This window comes from Eutrema salsugineum, unplaced genomic scaffold, assembly GCF_000478725.1.
Source record: "Eutrema salsugineum unplaced genomic scaffold, Eutsalg1_0 scaffold_2, whole genome shotgun sequence".
Taxonomy (NCBI): Eukaryota; Viridiplantae; Streptophyta; class Magnoliopsida; order Brassicales; family Brassicaceae; genus Eutrema; species Eutrema salsugineum.
Window position 1 is genome coordinate 3,505,543 of NW_006256829.1, and position 17,002 is coordinate 3,522,544.

At 35.2% G+C, this 17,002-nt stretch overlaps 3 protein-coding genes across 6 annotated transcripts; 1 reads left to right on the top strand and 2 right to left on the bottom strand.

Moving 5' to 3' along the window:
• Positions 1-1,612: 1,612 nt before the first annotated feature.
• LOC18019085 (WD and tetratricopeptide repeats protein 1) lies at positions 1,613-9,785 on the bottom strand. 3 transcript variants are annotated; one of them, XM_024155814.1, is made up of 21 exons: positions 9,559-9,785; positions 8,721-8,762; positions 6,787-7,071; positions 6,503-6,571; positions 6,268-6,345; positions 6,036-6,170; positions 5,818-5,925; positions 5,614-5,742; positions 5,373-5,488; positions 5,175-5,292; positions 4,967-5,072; positions 4,349-4,488; positions 4,096-4,266; positions 3,897-4,007; positions 3,662-3,773; positions 2,817-3,148; positions 2,564-2,654; positions 2,376-2,471; positions 2,207-2,277; positions 1,999-2,126; positions 1,613-1,908 (listed from the first exon to the last, which is right to left on the bottom strand). In XM_024155814.1, the coding sequence occupies exons 3-21, from the start codon at positions 6,856-6,858 to the stop codon at positions 1,827-1,829; spliced, it is 2,265 nt and encodes a 754-aa protein (XP_024011582.1). In that variant the 5' UTR covers positions 6,859-7,071; positions 8,721-8,762; positions 9,559-9,785; the 3' UTR covers positions 1,613-1,826. The 3 variants fall into 3 exon arrangements, with proteins under 3 accessions (XP_024011582.1, XP_006399589.1, XP_024011583.1); XM_006399526.2 differs by having other exon boundaries at positions 6,787-8,762; XM_024155815.1 differs by lacking the exons at positions 6,787-7,071; positions 8,721-8,762; positions 9,559-9,785 and adding an exon at positions 6,666-6,761.
• Positions 9,786-10,440: 655 nt separating this feature from the next.
• LOC112086856 (uncharacterized protein DDB_G0283697) lies at positions 10,441-12,892 on the bottom strand. The gene is made up of 7 exons (XM_024156934.1): positions 12,665-12,892; positions 12,484-12,557; positions 12,350-12,401; positions 11,988-12,077; positions 11,855-11,907; positions 11,514-11,618; positions 10,441-11,354 (listed from the first exon to the last, which is right to left on the bottom strand). The coding sequence occupies exons 1-7, from the start codon at positions 12,713-12,715 to the stop codon at positions 10,694-10,696; spliced, it is 1,086 nt and encodes a 361-aa protein (XP_024012702.1). The 5' UTR covers positions 12,716-12,892; the 3' UTR covers positions 10,441-10,693.
• Positions 12,893-15,393: 2,501 nt separating this feature from the next.
• LOC18019086 (probable CCR4-associated factor 1 homolog 10) lies at positions 15,394-16,916 on the top strand. Of its 2 annotated transcripts, none has more exons than XM_006399528.2 (2): positions 15,394-15,543; positions 15,687-16,916. In XM_006399528.2, exon 2 carries the CDS (start codon positions 15,816-15,818, stop codon positions 16,647-16,649), a length of 834 nt encoding a protein of 277 aa, XP_006399591.1. In that variant the 5' UTR covers positions 15,394-15,543; positions 15,687-15,815; the 3' UTR covers positions 16,650-16,916. The 2 variants fall into 2 exon arrangements, with proteins under 2 accessions (XP_006399591.1, XP_006399590.1); XM_006399527.2 differs by having other exon boundaries at positions 15,405-15,543; positions 15,733-16,916.
• Positions 16,917-17,002: the final 86 nt, after the last annotated feature.

Consider the following 17,002-nt stretch of genomic DNA (forward strand, 5'->3'; position numbering starts at 1 on the left):
TTAATTTTAGCTGCAATATATCAATTTATAATAATAATAAAATTTTGAATGTTAAAACAATCCACGTCAAAGTAAATATATTTATAGCTTGAATAAGAAATAGCTAAATTTATATGAAACTATCAATTTTCTGAATAAAATATAACATGCGTATAACTGAAATTTATTTTGAGTATTGTTGAAATTTCCGTTCTTGATCATTTCTGAATTTATTTTGCAGTAAAATTTTCAAAAAATAGTATAAATCTTAACATTTTAACCAAAAAAAAAGGAATGTGATAGGTTAATGTTTTAAGCGATGTATTAATAATTGACAAAACTTGAGACACGCCTTCAAATAATGTCAATAGTTCCCTCCAACGGTCTAATACCTTTTGTCCCCTTATCTTATACGGTGGTTCCACCCAACCTTTCGTATATAAAATTTAATCTTAATTTAAAATTCAATTTCATAAACTAGTACAAAATTATAAGTTTCTGGTGAGTATAGACTATGGAACTCTAAGTTACATATGATTTAACCCGAAAATCCATAATTATATATATAATAGCTCAAAATCAATTATAACATATTTTTCTTCTCAAATCATATATATGTGTTCAATTCTATTATTTTCTTTTGATATTAGAAAATACTACATGGTAAATTCCAATCATCTCAGAATTTTAATAGAGAAAATATGGTCAATGATAAATGTTTATAAAGTCTAGTTCAAATCCGATAGAAAAAGAAAAACCATTTTTAGTAGTCATTATTTTACAAAAGTTAATAAGTTTTAATCCGCTAAAAGTAGATATTATTATTGTATGATATGGTTCATGAATATGCTTTATCACATGCCTTCATATCGGTGACATCGCTTAAACTATTCAATCCCAAAAAAAAGGAAAGACATCTACAGAGAATATACAGATAAAACTTTATATTTTATAAAGTCTCAACCGAAAGGAACTCTAAAAGTTCAAGTCTTTAAGACATGTTTCTTATTTGCGAGGCTCGATAAAAAAATTTCACTGATCTCAACATATATTTTGATTTATGAATCTGTCTCATACATTCTAAAACAGAAACAATAAATAAAATAATAATTCTTGACGTGTAGTTTGAGTGTTTTAAAAAACAGTTTTAACAGTTTTTCAAGTATTTTGAAACGGTAACTCTATTAGCCAAAAGTGAAAAGTTTCATAAGATAAATATTATTAGCCAAAACTTAAATATCATAATTCATAAGATAATAGTTATTAGCCAAAACAAATGCACCGTGACGAGCATAAGACAGCTTTTGCTATCCTGGGATGTAAATTTTTCCAAAGTAGGAAGATCTGAAAATAATCATTGCGTTCACGAACGAATGTTTTGGTTTATGGTTTTTTTTTTGCTTTAAATAAATTTAAGGGATTAAACAGCAACGACTCTGCTGGCAATCGAACCCAGAATGGTTTCGTAGACCATCTCCTTATGTTTTGGGCTTCCTGATCAGAAATTGGGAGCTTACCATTAATAATAACTTTTTTAAAAATAATCATATACGAACTTTGAAAGAAGTAGGTGGAAGCCAAAACTAAAGGTATAAGAAAACAACTAAAGAGAACAGAAAATGTGAACTCAAAGAGAAAAAAGGTTGATTTCTTACAGTCAAAAGAAGCCAATGTCGAACTATACAATAAAGAAAAGCTTAAAGAAGCTGTGCATGAGTTTTACAGAGAGAAAAGCTTTTGCTACATTTGAAACCTAATCAACACTCTTTATTATTCGTTTATTCATATTCAAAGCATCACCTTCACAAAGCAGGCTTTTTATATCTATACAGTTTCCTCCTGCTTTTTCAGCTCTGAGTACATTCAAATGGATGGAAGTTTCCTTCTGCAAACTCTTGCATCCTAAACCTCTGCAAAAGCTCCACCGACCTGCAAATGTATCAATCCACAACAACAAAACATCAACTTCACTTTTATGAACTCTGAAACCGCCTTTGAAAGTATCACAGAAAAACTTACAGAGGGTTCTCTCGACTGCGGCTTAGCTTCTGTTGATTGCTCTCCATTGCTTCCACTACATTGGCCGTCGCAGGCCCAGCTGATCCACCCGCTACAATCGACGAGACTGATGCGATGGGGCTCCAAATCTTCACACACATTTTTTTACTTGCAAATGTCAATTTAAGAGTTATTGCAGAGGATATATAGCTTTTGGGCACTTGCTTACCTTTATTGTGTTATCGATTCCACTAGTTGCTACAACGCTATCAAACGGATGGCACTGAATGCAGTTCACAACTAGAAACAAAAGATTAACTTTTTAGCCAACTAATGAAATTCGGGTTAAAAAAAAGTTTAACGTAATGGAAAAAGTGCAGAAAAAAAAAAAAAAAAACCTGCTTCGTCACCGACAAGCACTTTCATAAGTCTCCCCGTCTGTTTCTCCCATATAAACCACCTACCATCATCGCTTCCACTCGCAATATATTCACCTGAAATTAGGTAACAAAATGTTCACAGAAAGTCAATAATACCACACTGGAATTGCATTCAGATAACGTAAAACGTAACCCAAAAATCTTACCTCTCTGACCGAGAAAACTGGCTTGCTTAATATCAGTTCCAACGTTACAGTGGCCCACGAATCTACGCTTCATATCAATGGCTCCTTCTGGCTGTACTCACCAAAATACCAATAGTGTAGATGGTATTCGTCAAACGAAAAGTGTGTAACACAGCATAAAAGAAGCTAGATATTAACTCGAAACCCATTCAATCTGCTAAAATTGTTCCTATTGTCAAATCCAATTAAACTATATCATAGTTTAGAAACTAACCTGATAGGAGGTTCTATCATTTTGAGATGACGATGCAGTTCCTGATGAGGCATTATCCCCAGTATTTTCCATGGGCTTATCATCCCCTACTCTATGAATTCTTAGATTTAGACTGCCACGCATAGCATTCGAGTCTGGATCTCGTCCTTCATCATCCGACATGGAAGTTTGAATGTCAACCTCCAACTCCTCATCATAATCAGATTCTTCTCTTTCGGATCTCGACATGTCATGTGAACTGTCACTGTTGGCTTCTGATCTATATAGTATGTCGCTCAAAGAAAGTACTCTAGCAGTTCCACCTTCTGGCTCTTCATTTTTTTCGGCACCAGCTGATTTGTCAATCAAAAGACAAGTACACCAATGTTAAAATGTAAAAAGATATTTCCTCGCCCGTGGAATCATGAAAGCTTTTAAATACATAAATACTCCTTCGGAATGAAAGAATTCCCCAAATCTAAAAGAAGTGCTCTAGTTCTGTTAATTTAATACACATTTGAATCAAAAAAACAAAAATTTAGGCACATTATACAGCAAAATATTCACTGGACAAACAATCAGAGGAAGAGAGAGAAGCCTGTCACGCTTCAAGGGAAGAGCCAAAATGGACTTGAAGATGAATCTACGAATCCATGCTTATGACTCTTATCTCGCGTTCATGATATATTCTCCTCATTGATTACTAGTGACGAATGGTTATAATTCATTACAAATTAAAAACAAAACAACTAGGCAGAAACGTCTTGAAACTCTATCCTAGCTCAACGGATAAAACAGAACCAGCAGGAAACAAAACAACTAAGCAGTTCATCTGTAAGGAAAGAAATACATTATCGGTCACGAACCTGCTTGAAGATCCCTTTTAATGCTCTCCACCTTTGCCACTATATCGGCATCTGATGGGTTCAACTGTTGCGCAGCAGTCGCAAATTCTAGAGCTTCTTTACATTTTCCCAACTGTGTGAAAGCACAAATAGATAACAAAATGGAAGTGTGACTTAAATAAATGCTTATTGCTAGGATTATCTCTATGTCAAATTGTAAACTATAATTTAAGGATGATTAGAGCTATGAATATACTTGCTGCAATGCTTCCGACATGTAGTAATGAGCTTTAAAAGAAGAAGCATTGATTCTCCGAGCGTTTTGGCAATCTCTTACGGCCATGTGAGCATCATTCTTCCACTTTCTCTGGAAATTAATGGATTCAGCTGATTGAGGTTATCAAGAGGATAAATGTAGGGATTAAAGGTAGTTATAGACACCAGTTCAAAAGAACCTTGAGTAACAATGCGGCACGAGTACAAAGGCATTCATGCCTTAGCGCGGACTCAATATCATTATAATGCGCATCCAGAACTTCATTAGCTGCCTCGATTGCATAGAAAACATCTGTACCCTCTTCTAAAGACCTTTTGGCAATTTCTACCAATTCGGTGCACTTCTTTAACTGAAAAGAATGGAGTCAGATGCACTAAGTATATGGAATGACAAGGTCACTTCACAGAACAATTACAAAGGGAGGTGCGAACCGTCGTAGCAATGCCATTTCTGTGAAAGCCATTTTGAGGAGAGGTGGAAACCCGAGGTGGAGATTTTACATCGTGGAGAATGTTACTGAAAGAAAACAAGTTGGTTACATCTCCTGGTGTGTATTGCATGGTCCCAGTGCCTACAAGTGGCAAACAAAAGAAAGAATCAACAGCTATTGAGCTTAAAACATAGCTGCAAAATGTAAAAAAGGGAGATTTTCGATGCCCAGAGCACAAACCAATATTTCTAAACTAAGTGGTGCAAGTATAAATTGTCAACTCGATGAGAGAAACAAACATAACAAAAAGTAAGCAAAGTTCTGATGGGTTAATATATTCATCATTCTTATCTATTTTTCAAAGGGGTTCACATGATAGCAAAACCATTTGAATCCTCCACAAAAATCAAATACTATCCAATTGATCCATGGAGGGTTTTCATGCAGGAAAACAATGTCCTCAGCGGAAGGGGCATTAGAAATGAAAGTAAAGAGACATAAATTAAAAAAAAAACTTTATTTTGATAGCAACAGTCACTTCTCACTTAAAAAACACAAATATATACCGCATGCTTAACTATTCACAAATATAATCTTAATGCATTCCAACTGGAAATACCATTATTTACATTCATCAGGTACACATGCTCCCCGCTGTAACTGAGCAAAACTTCTTCGCCATTAGGACTAAACGTAACATGAGTTAGGTGCAAATTTGTTCGCCCCTGAAATATTTCAAAGATGTAGCGGACAGTGAGTTTGGAAAAAAACCTAACACAGCAATGCAAAAGTAGCAGATATCTAAATATCAATCAAATTAAACTGACACGTTCAGATAGATGCATGGGACAGAAATAATTGACACATGGAGGGGGAGGCATCCTTTTCCGACATGATGTCAATGGTGGGAGCATCCTTCTATCGTACAAACGAGCAAATGCATCACTGTCAAAGAGTAAAGAAAAGAACAAGAAGTTAATATAGCAAACGAGAGGACTCTTATTCACTAACACGGAGGCAAGTACCTTCCACCAACGAGAAGTAGGTGTGGTCTTGTGGCACTTATATCGCAAGACTTCAGGGAGAGAGTTTGCTTAGGAGGATCAGCTAGTGCTCTTTTGGCACCACTTCGAAGGTCAAGCTGCAAAATTCAGAGCTATCAACATGGCTTCAATTTGCAGAAGAAAAACTTCATAAGAGCCACACCATATACAAAAAAAGTATATAACGTAATTGAAAACAATGTAACCAGAGTTTGGAAATTACGAGAACACTGCGGCAATCTTGGTGAGCGGATCCAGCAGGAGGACAAGAGGTAGATTCCCGGAAATCATGCTGCCGTAGAGTCCCATCTTCACTAGCACTCCATACAACATTGGGGTTACCAGGTTCGACCTACATGATGGTAAAGACATCTGATAAATAAACAGCTCAAAATGGAATATTCAAATACCAGTCAAAAAGTCTTACAGCTAGTTTTTTCACTCTTCGCGTGTGACATTGGTACAGTGCCGATGGTACAATAGCATTGTCATCATCTGCTCTACCGCTTAACCCGGATAGATTGAATAGCCTAACCTATAATATACGACAAACACACGCACACACCCCAAAAGAAAGTTATATGAATACCAAACTCAAAAAAAAAACAAATGAAAGCACAACCCAACATGAGTAGTTTTATATACTTCAGCATCTCCAGCACCAGATACCACAAGCTCGTCAGAGGTTTCAGGGACAAACTTTGTACAGAATATGTTCGCTGTATGTCCTGTATCTACAGAATGCAGAAGCTTTCGACTGGAGTAATTCCAAATATTAACCTGCAAATTAAAAGAAGATGTAACGTTCAAGACCAGTCAACTCTACAACAAAAGAATTCCAGAGTGTTTATCTGGTATCTAAAAGAATTTCATGTACCCTTAAATCATCTGATCCAGATATCAACAATGAACCATTAGAGTTCCAAGAAATAGCATTAACACAGCCTTCATGTCCCTGCAACAGACCAACAAACATATTATACACCAAAACCATATTTAAACATAGTCAAGGCTTCAGTGATTGCAGAAAATCCATTCATCATACCCGATTTCAGTTAAGACAAATAAGTGCTATAGAACAATGATACATAAAATTCAAAAGGAAACGCTACCTCCATTTCCTGTTCCTGAGAAAGTCTCCGAACCAAGGAAGAGTGTAATTGCATTCTTTGATCAACGTCCTACATAGATAACACTCGATCAAAACCCCGTTTAGTAGGCCGCGAAATTTCGAGTTGAAGCAAGAATTGAAATTCAACTATATGTTAACAACACCTCCATAAAATCAAACTCGCGCACTGTAACTAAAACCCTAGCAATGAGAAAGAAAGGGAAGACAAATCCGAATTGGACGCAGAGGGAAAAGAAAAAGAGAAGAAAAATGAGAGTTACGTACATGACTTGGCTCCTTGGACCTTGTTTGGAGGAGATTGAAGATGTTACCATCGCGAAAGCTGAGATTCTCCATGGAGAAAGCGATCGACACCGATCAGACGGAGAAAGAAATAACAAAATATGGAGAGAAAACGAAAGAAGAGATGAAAAAGCCCTTTGCTCTTCTTGCCTTCCCTCTTTTGCAATTTTTCCGTACCAAGTTCTCTACATTCCAACACGACGAGATCCTCTGCGTGCGTGTCCTGGGTATCTATGTACGGTAAACACATCTCAGCCGTTCGATTTCCTACGATTTAATTTCATGGTGGTGAGATGACTTCTGACTGCTGACTGCTGAGCGACCATTTTTGCTTTTGATAATCGGTAGCAAAATTATTTAATTTCTTAACTTCTTTTTTTTTTTTGCTACATTGTAGAATTGTTGTAATATATTCGCTTTGCATTTTGCTGATATATTAGGTTCCAAATAACCTTATGAAAAGCCCAAGATTAATCTTGCTTAGTTATACCGAAAGATATATTTTAAAATTCCTCCAAGATTAATCTTGCTTAGGTATACCGAAAGATAAATTTTAAAAATCCTTTTTCAAAAATCAGGTTATTTTACTAGTTTTTCACAAAATTGAAAACTCGACCCTTTATTAAACCTTTTTAACATTTCCTAGTAGTACTACTAGTAGGTTCTAGATGCATGTGTAGGCTATCATGCTTCTAAACACATCAGAGCCATCCATTTTTCCTTTTCAATTTAATTACATCACCAAAACAAATCAAATAAATTGATATAGTCTTCTGCAAGTCCGTATGATTTAACGAAACCGAATAAACACAATTTTTGACTATGCAAATTAATCACCAAAATAAGTTGGTCGTCTAACGAACAAGCTGAAGTGATAAGACGGAAATCCATAACAATATACGAATAAATCCAACTAATCGAAGGAATCAAATACTCCAAAAATTGCAAGTTCCCGTAGCAAGACTAATCTTGACATGAATAGGTTACTACGTAAGGGTTTTTGAAAGCTTACCCAGAAAGAGTTACACATTCGTTGTAAAATAATATCCAACAGAGAAATTGAGTAAAGACATATGAAGAAAATGGAGAGGTTTATGTTGTGTATATATGCGGTTTTATATATGTTGTGTATCGATGTTTGAAGTCAAATTCCAAAAGCCACAATGTTTTCTGTGTTCTAGTTTTGGTCATCTGAGAAAAATATAAACATTTGTGATACAAGTCATCAACTATTCAACTACATACAACTTCGACCAATAGAAATAAGAGAAAACACATGAAGCGTGATTCCATATTCAACTATTCATGTTTTTAAAACGTGATTCCATATCCTATGGATGTGTTAAATGAATAACTAGAGACATACGAAAAACTTTATTAATATACAGAAATCTGTTTAGCTAAAGTGTTTTCGCTATTCCATTTGATCATTCAAGTATTCAACTATTACTCTATATCCACTCACATGACTAATCTAATATTCATGTAACCCAATCAAGCCCCAACTAAAATTTAATACTATAATAGTTAAACTTTCCTACTAATTTTCATTTGGTAGACGATAATCATTGTTGATAGTGATTATGAGGCAATCAACAGGGATAATCAGCCACCAACAATCATCTTTCACGACATGCAACAATCGGAGATAAACGATCATACTGATCATCCGTATCCGTTAAACCATATAAGTTCCAACCTGCTTCTACTAATTGTGGCTGATTATCCATGTTGATTGCACACATCTACAAAAGACCTTAGATCACAAATATATATTAACCAAACCAAGACAGAAACTACAATTCCCCAATTTCTGAGCTCATCAACTCCACACTTTGGTTTATCGCCATTAAACCATCAATAAAACCCAATATCATCCCATGGATTCAAGTGCAATCTGCATAACTTTGACTAACCTTTTATAGTTTGGACCATTCAATGTAACAGTGAGCTTGAGTCTGCCAGGAAAAAAAAAGTTCATTCAAGTAGATACTTAGAACACAAACAGCATATATTCCTACGAGTCTAAGAAGCATAAAGACCCAAATAGAAAAAAGACATTAATTGGATTCCATGAGAAATTTAACAAATTATATGCATACACAATTCAGACATACGTCATATGTGTAAAATAATCTAATACAAAATCTATAATTGATCATCATGAACGTACAAAGTTCTGAAACTACATCATTGCCAATCAAATTGAGAGGATGTAAATAAAGAAAGATAGATGCAGCATATGTAATAGCTAGGGGATGCAATGTGTATACATAATTTGGAATGAACAGATAAATATGAACACATAATCACTAAGATTCAATAAAGATTCATGAAGGAGAAGTTATGACAGAAAGAGAGTGAGCACGCAAAAGCAACCGTAAAAGAGATTTTTATACAACTTCCCCTTTGTGTGCTCACTCTCTTCTGTCAACTTCTTTTCCCCCATCAACATCTATAAGTATGTAAAAAGCGAATAAAAAACAAGAATATATGTATATACATATGTACATATAGCCAGGATATTCTTAGTCCAGAAACCGATGATAAAAGAAAACGAATAAAACAGGAAAGTAAACCAAAAAAAAAAAGATAACAAGTACAGATCGAAGGTACTTGAGATCAAATCTGGCAATAATATGATCGATTGATCCATAAAAGGAAAGTATAAATTTCAGTACGGACACTATAAAGAATGCAAATTAGGGTTTCTTCTCTAATTCTCAGCTTTAATTTTTTTTTAAAGGAACTAACTTGTGAAACAAAGGTAAAGGAGATAAACTCAGAAGTGAAACTGCAATTCAAAAACTCCTTTTTTTTTCTTAATTACTCCATCTATCTCATGCAAAGTATACATGTGTCGGGTGCCTCTTTCTCTCTCGAACGAAAGAAATGAGAAAATAAATAGAGAAATTTTAAAACCCTAGAATGAGTGAAATCTGGAAACATTTTCCAGAAATTAGATTAATCGGAAGGAGAAGAGATAAAGAGAAACAGAGAAGAAGGAAAATAAATAAAGTACGGATGGGAAACGCTTGGTTATGGTTTGTCGGAGAGAGAAACGTGTCTCAATCAAAGGCCAGTTGTTTGTCTTTGGGTCGTTGATTTGACCTGAGAGACGTTGTGACCCGTTGGATGTGTCTTTTTTTTTAATCAGTTCCGTCTCTTTGCCGTCTTATCTACTTAATGTCCTTTGTAACTTATTAGAGATTAGTGAGAGACACACACGCATCACCTTTCTCTTCCTTTCTTCATTATCTTAAATCTTGATTAATTCTGGTCAATATAATTTTTATAATTTGTGCCACGTTTTATAGATGAACTGATAGTCTCATAATAAAAAAACTGCTCATTACCAAACCACCATTTCATCATAGTCGCGAATCTTGAGTTAAATTTGTAGCAAAAAAAAATCTTGAGTTAATTTTTTTTTTTTTTGTTAACAAAAGAAAAGTTGTTTTGTTTGTTGTATTTAAGACTTCTGAGAAATTTGATCAGAAACTTCTTGTCTCATGAAAATGAGTAAATCAACAACAACACTTTAATGAATCCGGACACCTTGAACCCACAGTGAATTTAGAGGCCCGATTATACTTAAAAACTGCTTTGCAAGTGAGAACACAAATCATATCAGGGAGGGAATGAGATTAAATGGAAAACATTCATTCACAATCATAGTTCAAGAGATTAGCTTTTCAACCTCAATCCATATGGCTGCACATTTTCCAAAGCCTAAAGCCCTAAGAGCCCTAATCTTAACGAAATAAGAGTTCACTGTATAATTTTTTTTAAAAAGCCATGACCTTTAACAATGGCTTCCTACAATTGGTTTTGACTGTCTTGTACGGTGTCTGCACATGGAGCGAGACCGCGAAGCTGATGCTTATGGCTAAGAAGACTCTTCTATCTCTTCCTCTTCACTTCCGGAACTTCCTTCTCCACCCTCTTCATCTCCGGAACTTCCATCTCTTCCCTCTTCATCTCCAGAACTTCCATCTTCTCCCTCTTCATCTCCGGAACTTCCATCTCCTCCCTCATCATCTCTGGAACTTCCATCTCCACCCTCTTCATCTCCGGAACTTCCTTCACCTCCCTCTTCATCTTCGGAACTTCCTTCTCCTCCCTCTTTCTTCTTCTTCCCCTTCAACTTCTCCATCAAAGCTTCTATGGCCTCTGGAGATTTCTTTAGCAAAACCGCCAGGGTCTTGGACTCATCATCAGATGTATCAACATCATCAGCATCACCATCTTCATCATCAGTGTCGTTACTCTTGATCTTTTTGGAGGAAGTCCTCTGCTTTTTCACTTTCTCAGAGACAGCCTCTGATGTAGATGAACAAGGCCTTTTCTGTTTTCGGTTGTCAGTTATCTTCTTGCTGGACTTTAGAGTCTCTTTTTCCAGACCATTCTGCTTACTTTGCACCCTTCCACTCATGCGTGAGGCCGCTGCAACAATCTTTCCGCCTATATCACCCAGATTACTTCCCGTCTTTTGGTTTTGCTTCGTCTCATCATCCTCTGGTTTCTTACCAGATTTGGCTTTAGACTTGCTGTAAAACAAAGGGAGTAATTAAACTGTGAAAATCCAAAGCAAGAGAATAATGTTGTAGTTTTTATAGCTGCCTCTATGTTATGAATTCAACTCCATAATGTGTATGTGCATATGTACATACATTGATTTCAAGTACGTATACGTAAACATAACCAACCTCTTTGCTGAAGAATCTATCTTCTGTTTCTTTTTCGGCATAGCTTCATCCGCCTTTCCTTTGTCAGATGACTTACCATTACTCTTAACATTCTTCCTGTTAAGCCTGTCAATAGTTAAGACAAGATGTAACAAACATCACTGAGAATAACTTACCACTGAATTTTAAAACTCTGAGATACATTGCACAGACTCATTATCTTAACTCATGATTATTAAGGGTTTAAAAATATTGGTACTACCTAACACAAAACAGGATCTGAATCAAAACCTAAGCAAGTATAAGGAGAAATCTCTACTTTGCAATTTCCAAAACGGGCAAGAAGAAAAGGGCAAACTTACGCTTCTGGGGTGGCATCAGAGCTCTCATCGGCAGAATCGTCCTGTAATGAGAACTGAAAACGGAATATTTGAACCATTAAAAGCCAGTAATTCACAGCAGCAAATCGATAATAAATGATAAAACGCTCTATACCTCATCCGCCTTGTCATCATCTTCTTCAATCAATTCCCATCTTTCCTTCTTCATATTCAATGTCTCTTTGTCACCATCATCATACAAAACCTATTATCACAGGATGATAACAATGTAGAGTAAAACATTAATTCACAAAGAACCTAATAAATGAAAATTGAATTCACATGAGAAAGATAAATTATCCACCCCATATTATCCAATTTAGATAGATATTCAGGATCCTAGAATTCAAAAAAGTGATAACGTAGTTCATCCATATCAATATTCCATTTATGAAGATGCAATTCAGAATCCAAAAATAATCAATAGATCAACACTGAAGCATATAAACAAGAAACAACAATGATTATATGAGTTACCCGATGTTTCTTCTTGGAAGAGTTATATGAATCAACCACTCCATTGTAGAATCTGCAAAACCAATAGATCTGTAAGATTCATCACAAGTTAAATAAAGATAAACCCTAAATTTAACAAAAGACTGAATTCTCACTGGCCGTCAATCGGCCACCAGACTCTGATTCTTGAGCCCACTAAGCCTTGGCCGTAATCTTGGCCATTACAAACCTGGTAAAATCAAGTAAATTTCGAATCAATTTCGCTCATAAAGACATTAAACCTAATAGAAGAAAGCAGAAACGGAAGAATCAAAGTTGAAGAGATTGATTGAAAACCTTGTGGTCCTTATCCTTTCTGGCAGACGAACGCTTCTTCGAAGCTACCATTTTTCTGACAAGAAGAAGGAGTCTGTGCTTGGTGTAAGGGTTGTCTTACACAGTCGAAGGATAGATGAATCGATGGAGACTGAAGAAGAAGAAGAAGAAGAAGAAGAAGAAGAATCAGTTTAAATTGAGATGATTTTAGGGTTCGAAAGGGTGTGAAAATCCCCTGAAGATGTCGAACGAACCAACACAAAAGTGGCACGTGACTTTACAAAATAAGGAAGGATCGGTCACGTGAATGCTGACCACATGTTCCAGTTGTGCACTGCTGGATCCTCTTCACTGTTCAGCGTATTGTTTTTCTTCCCTTCTCTGCTTTGTATACATGTACTTAGCCAATTGTTGGTAAAGGAAAAAAATATTATTTTTGGCTATAAAGGAAGGAAAAAAATATTATTGCTATAAAGGAAGGAAAAAAATATTGCGTAATACATAGAGATTTGTAGGTTTTTTTGGTTTGTAATTCTATGTTTAGATGTATCTTTTTAAAAATAAAAAATAAAGGTTTTTTCGGCACAAAACTTTAAAATATATTAGTGAAAAGAGGCGCGAGAATGTAAGAGTAAAACAGTTTAATTAACGTTTGTTGCAGCACGGTTTTGTATGCAATTCATGCGTGTCTGTCAGATACGATTGAAGATTTCTTTTGTAAGATGTGATAGTATTGAATGTTTTTCATGCCCTAATATGTTTTATATTTAATGTCGTATGTTGTTCGTAATTAGCATGTATGTGCGAATCAAATGTTAAGAATTAAGACCTTATATTATGAGAAGAAGTCCTCTTGCGATACGGGTGGAAAATGTGTTGCCTTCGCTTGAGTGCGATGACTTGCGTATGGGATGATTGTTGCCTCAATATGACCTAGCCACCATTCTCGAAAGGACCCTCTTTGCATATGGTTTCCTGTGACGTGCTATAACTTGACATATTCTAAATATTATCATTTCGGATATCCTCAAAATTTAGGATATCAAAAATTTGTTCACTCCTAATACTTGAAACTATGGACAAATACACACATTTCTTATTTTAAGAAGTGATCATATAGCTCGTATTAAACGTTTCACTTTACATTTTTACAACAACAACAACCAAAAAATTGGATAACAGCAATTGCTTTTTTTCTGTTGGTTAAGTAGTATTCCACATTTAGATGAGCAAGCAAATACGCATTGACATTTTCTTTTTGGATAACAAGAAGCAGAATCTTTCATTTTGGTGTTATGTGTTGGTGGTGTTATCTGTTGGATTCCAACAGAATTTTCTAAGAAAATGGATTGGTAGATCGTAGATGATGAACTATTATTGAGAAGTGCTTTTATTTAAATGTGACTAACTATAGCTTGTTCTTATATGGATTACATACAAGTACACATTATTGAATATACATTAGTATGCATATATTAATTTATATAAATATATGAATTAATTAGTACAAAGCCGTAGATTATGTTTCAGGTTAAGTGGGAAGCACGATGATGCCTTGACTCCGTAATATAATGATCAGATTCAATATTCCTTTATCCTTTTTTCTTCCCAATAATTGTCTTTTTTGTCCAATTAATTCTGAGTTGGAGAATCGTATCATGGATTTTTTATGCACAAAAATAGAGGAGAAAGTTCGAAGCTGTTTTGATCTAGAAATATGGTTCTATACTTCTATACATGAATGAGTATGTTGTAAATCACTATATATATAAGATTTGTCTCTGGAGTAGCTAGTTCCGACTACGTAACGACATTGAATATATATATATATATATATATATATATAATCATTCAGGAAAGAAAAAGAAAAACATCATTGAAGAAAGAAAATATTTTCTAGGCAATAAGTAATTTATACTAATGTATCCATATGAAACATTGAAACGTATTCGTTGTATGCGAATATCTAAAGTCAATTTTATAATTACAACTACTTTGTCTAATCTTTAAAATATAACAACTATCTTGACTTAACTTATTCTCGATATGTAATCAAATTCAATATACCGTCTAATCAATATATACAACTTTTGATATGTAATTAGGGCCGGATTTGAGATTTTGGGAGTTTGAAACAAAAAAAATTGAAAACCATTAAATTTATTTTATAAAAATATATATTTTTAATTTTGTATGCCAGACTTGATCAAAAAATTTGGGACTGAAAATGTTTTTTTTTAAATTTAATGTAATTTTTTATTTAAAATTTTTATTATAGATTAAATTGGACTGAAAAATTTGGAAACCAAAATAATTATTTTAATTACCTTGTAGATAATAAGTTATAAAATACTATAATTATTATAACAATGTAACAATATATTTACTATAAATTATATTTAAAATAAAGAAAAAATAATATTGGAGGTAGGTTTAGAAAAGCATTAAAGAAAATTAGGGAACTTACAAACAAACGGAATTTCCGTGATGCACATTAATAGAAAGAAAATGGTCATCAATCATATGAGAAGATTATATCACATCATCTATTTAATATAAACAATTATTATAAATTTGTGAACGGACAATTCGGATAAAATAATTGGTAACTGGCCAAAACGTAATGATTGATGTAAGAATACACACGGTAAAACGTCGTCGTATGAAGCTTCCAAAAACCATTAGTCAAGCAAAACGGCATCGTTTTTTGATTCACCACTTGTCTCAATGGCTTCTCTATTTATCACTTCATTATCTCCAAAGCCTTACCCCCTCTCTCTATCACTTGAAACCTCAATCTCTCTCTGGTTGACCCGAGAATTTCTCTCGCAGACACACAGATCTCTCCTCGAATCCGCTAGATCTGTTCGTTTTCGGACATCTGTATTGCGAAATCTGAGGTTTGTTCCACTTGTTTGTCTGATTCATTTTCTTAAATCGGATTTTATTACCGCTTAGGGTTTGGTTTTCGTTCCATTTCACCCCAGAGAAACGCGATTTTTCTGATCTTCTTCGGGTTGTTTTTGCTTTTTGTTTTTTTCAGATCGGAAGATTTCGTTCTCAGATCTATCCATCTTATCTCCGTACAGGTTCTCGTGTCTCAGAGTTGACGTATGCTGTGTTTTCAGATCTGGGTTGTTTGTATATCTAAATCTTGTGTCGAGAATTGGAGATGGCGGAGACTCTCAAAGAAGATTCGATCATGATTCGAGAGGTTTGGAGCGAAAATCTAGTTGAAGAATTCGCATTGATCCGTGAAATCGTCGACAAATACAGCTACATCGCTATGGATACTGAGTTTCCAGGGGTTGTATTGAAGCCGGTCGCTACTTTCAAGTACAATAACGACCTTAACTATCGGACTCTCAAGGAGAACGTCGATTTGCTGAAACTGATCCAAGTCGGGCTAACATTTTCCGACGAGAACGGGAACCTACCGACTTGCGGGACGGACAAGTTCTGCATCTGGCAATTCAATTTCCGTGAGTTCAATATCGGAGAGGACATCTACGCGAGCGAGTCCATCGAGCTGCTGCGTCAGTGTGGGATTGATTTCAAGAAGAACGTTGAGAAAGGTATCGACGTGGTTAGGTTCGGGGAGCTTATGATGTCTTCAGGGATTGTTTTGAACGATGCAATCTCTTGGGTTACTTTCCATGGAGGATACGATTTCGGGTACCTGGTGAAGCTGTTGACTTGCAAGGCATTGCCTGTGAAGCAAGCTGATTTCTTCAAGCTGCTTTACGTGTATTTCCCCACGGTTTACGATATCAAGCACTTGATGACTTTCTGCAACGGGCTCTTTGGTGGATTGAACAGACTCGCTGAGCTTATGGGAGTGGAGAGAGTTGGGATTTGTCATCAGGCCGGGTCAGATAGTTTGCTCACCTTAGGCTCGTTTAGGAAGCTCAAGGAACGTTATTTCACCGGGTCGACTGAGAAATACACTGGAGTCTTGTATGGTCTAGGTGTGGAAGATGGTACTACTACTACTGTTGCTAATTAAGAGAAGAAAAAAAGAAGCTTAAGTTTCAGGGGACTGGATTAGATTTTTCTTTAGTCTTTGTGAGTGTGAGACCAATTAGAATTCTCTCTTTGTGTAAATTGGCAAAAATTGGTTTTTAGTAAGTGACTGTTGTGTCTTCGTTGTTAATTTCTTTTCAGGAAAACCCCCTTTTGATCAAAATGAGGGGGTTTTGTTTAGCTTTGAGTTTCTGAATGTATATCAGTTCAGCTACCCGTTTCATTAATAAATAATCTCCAATTATAATTATTTCTTCTTTCGTGTTCTTAGTAGTGACATTTTTAACTTCAGTGTCTTGGTTTGCTTTGTGTCCAGCTTAAGAACTGAAGTCGACA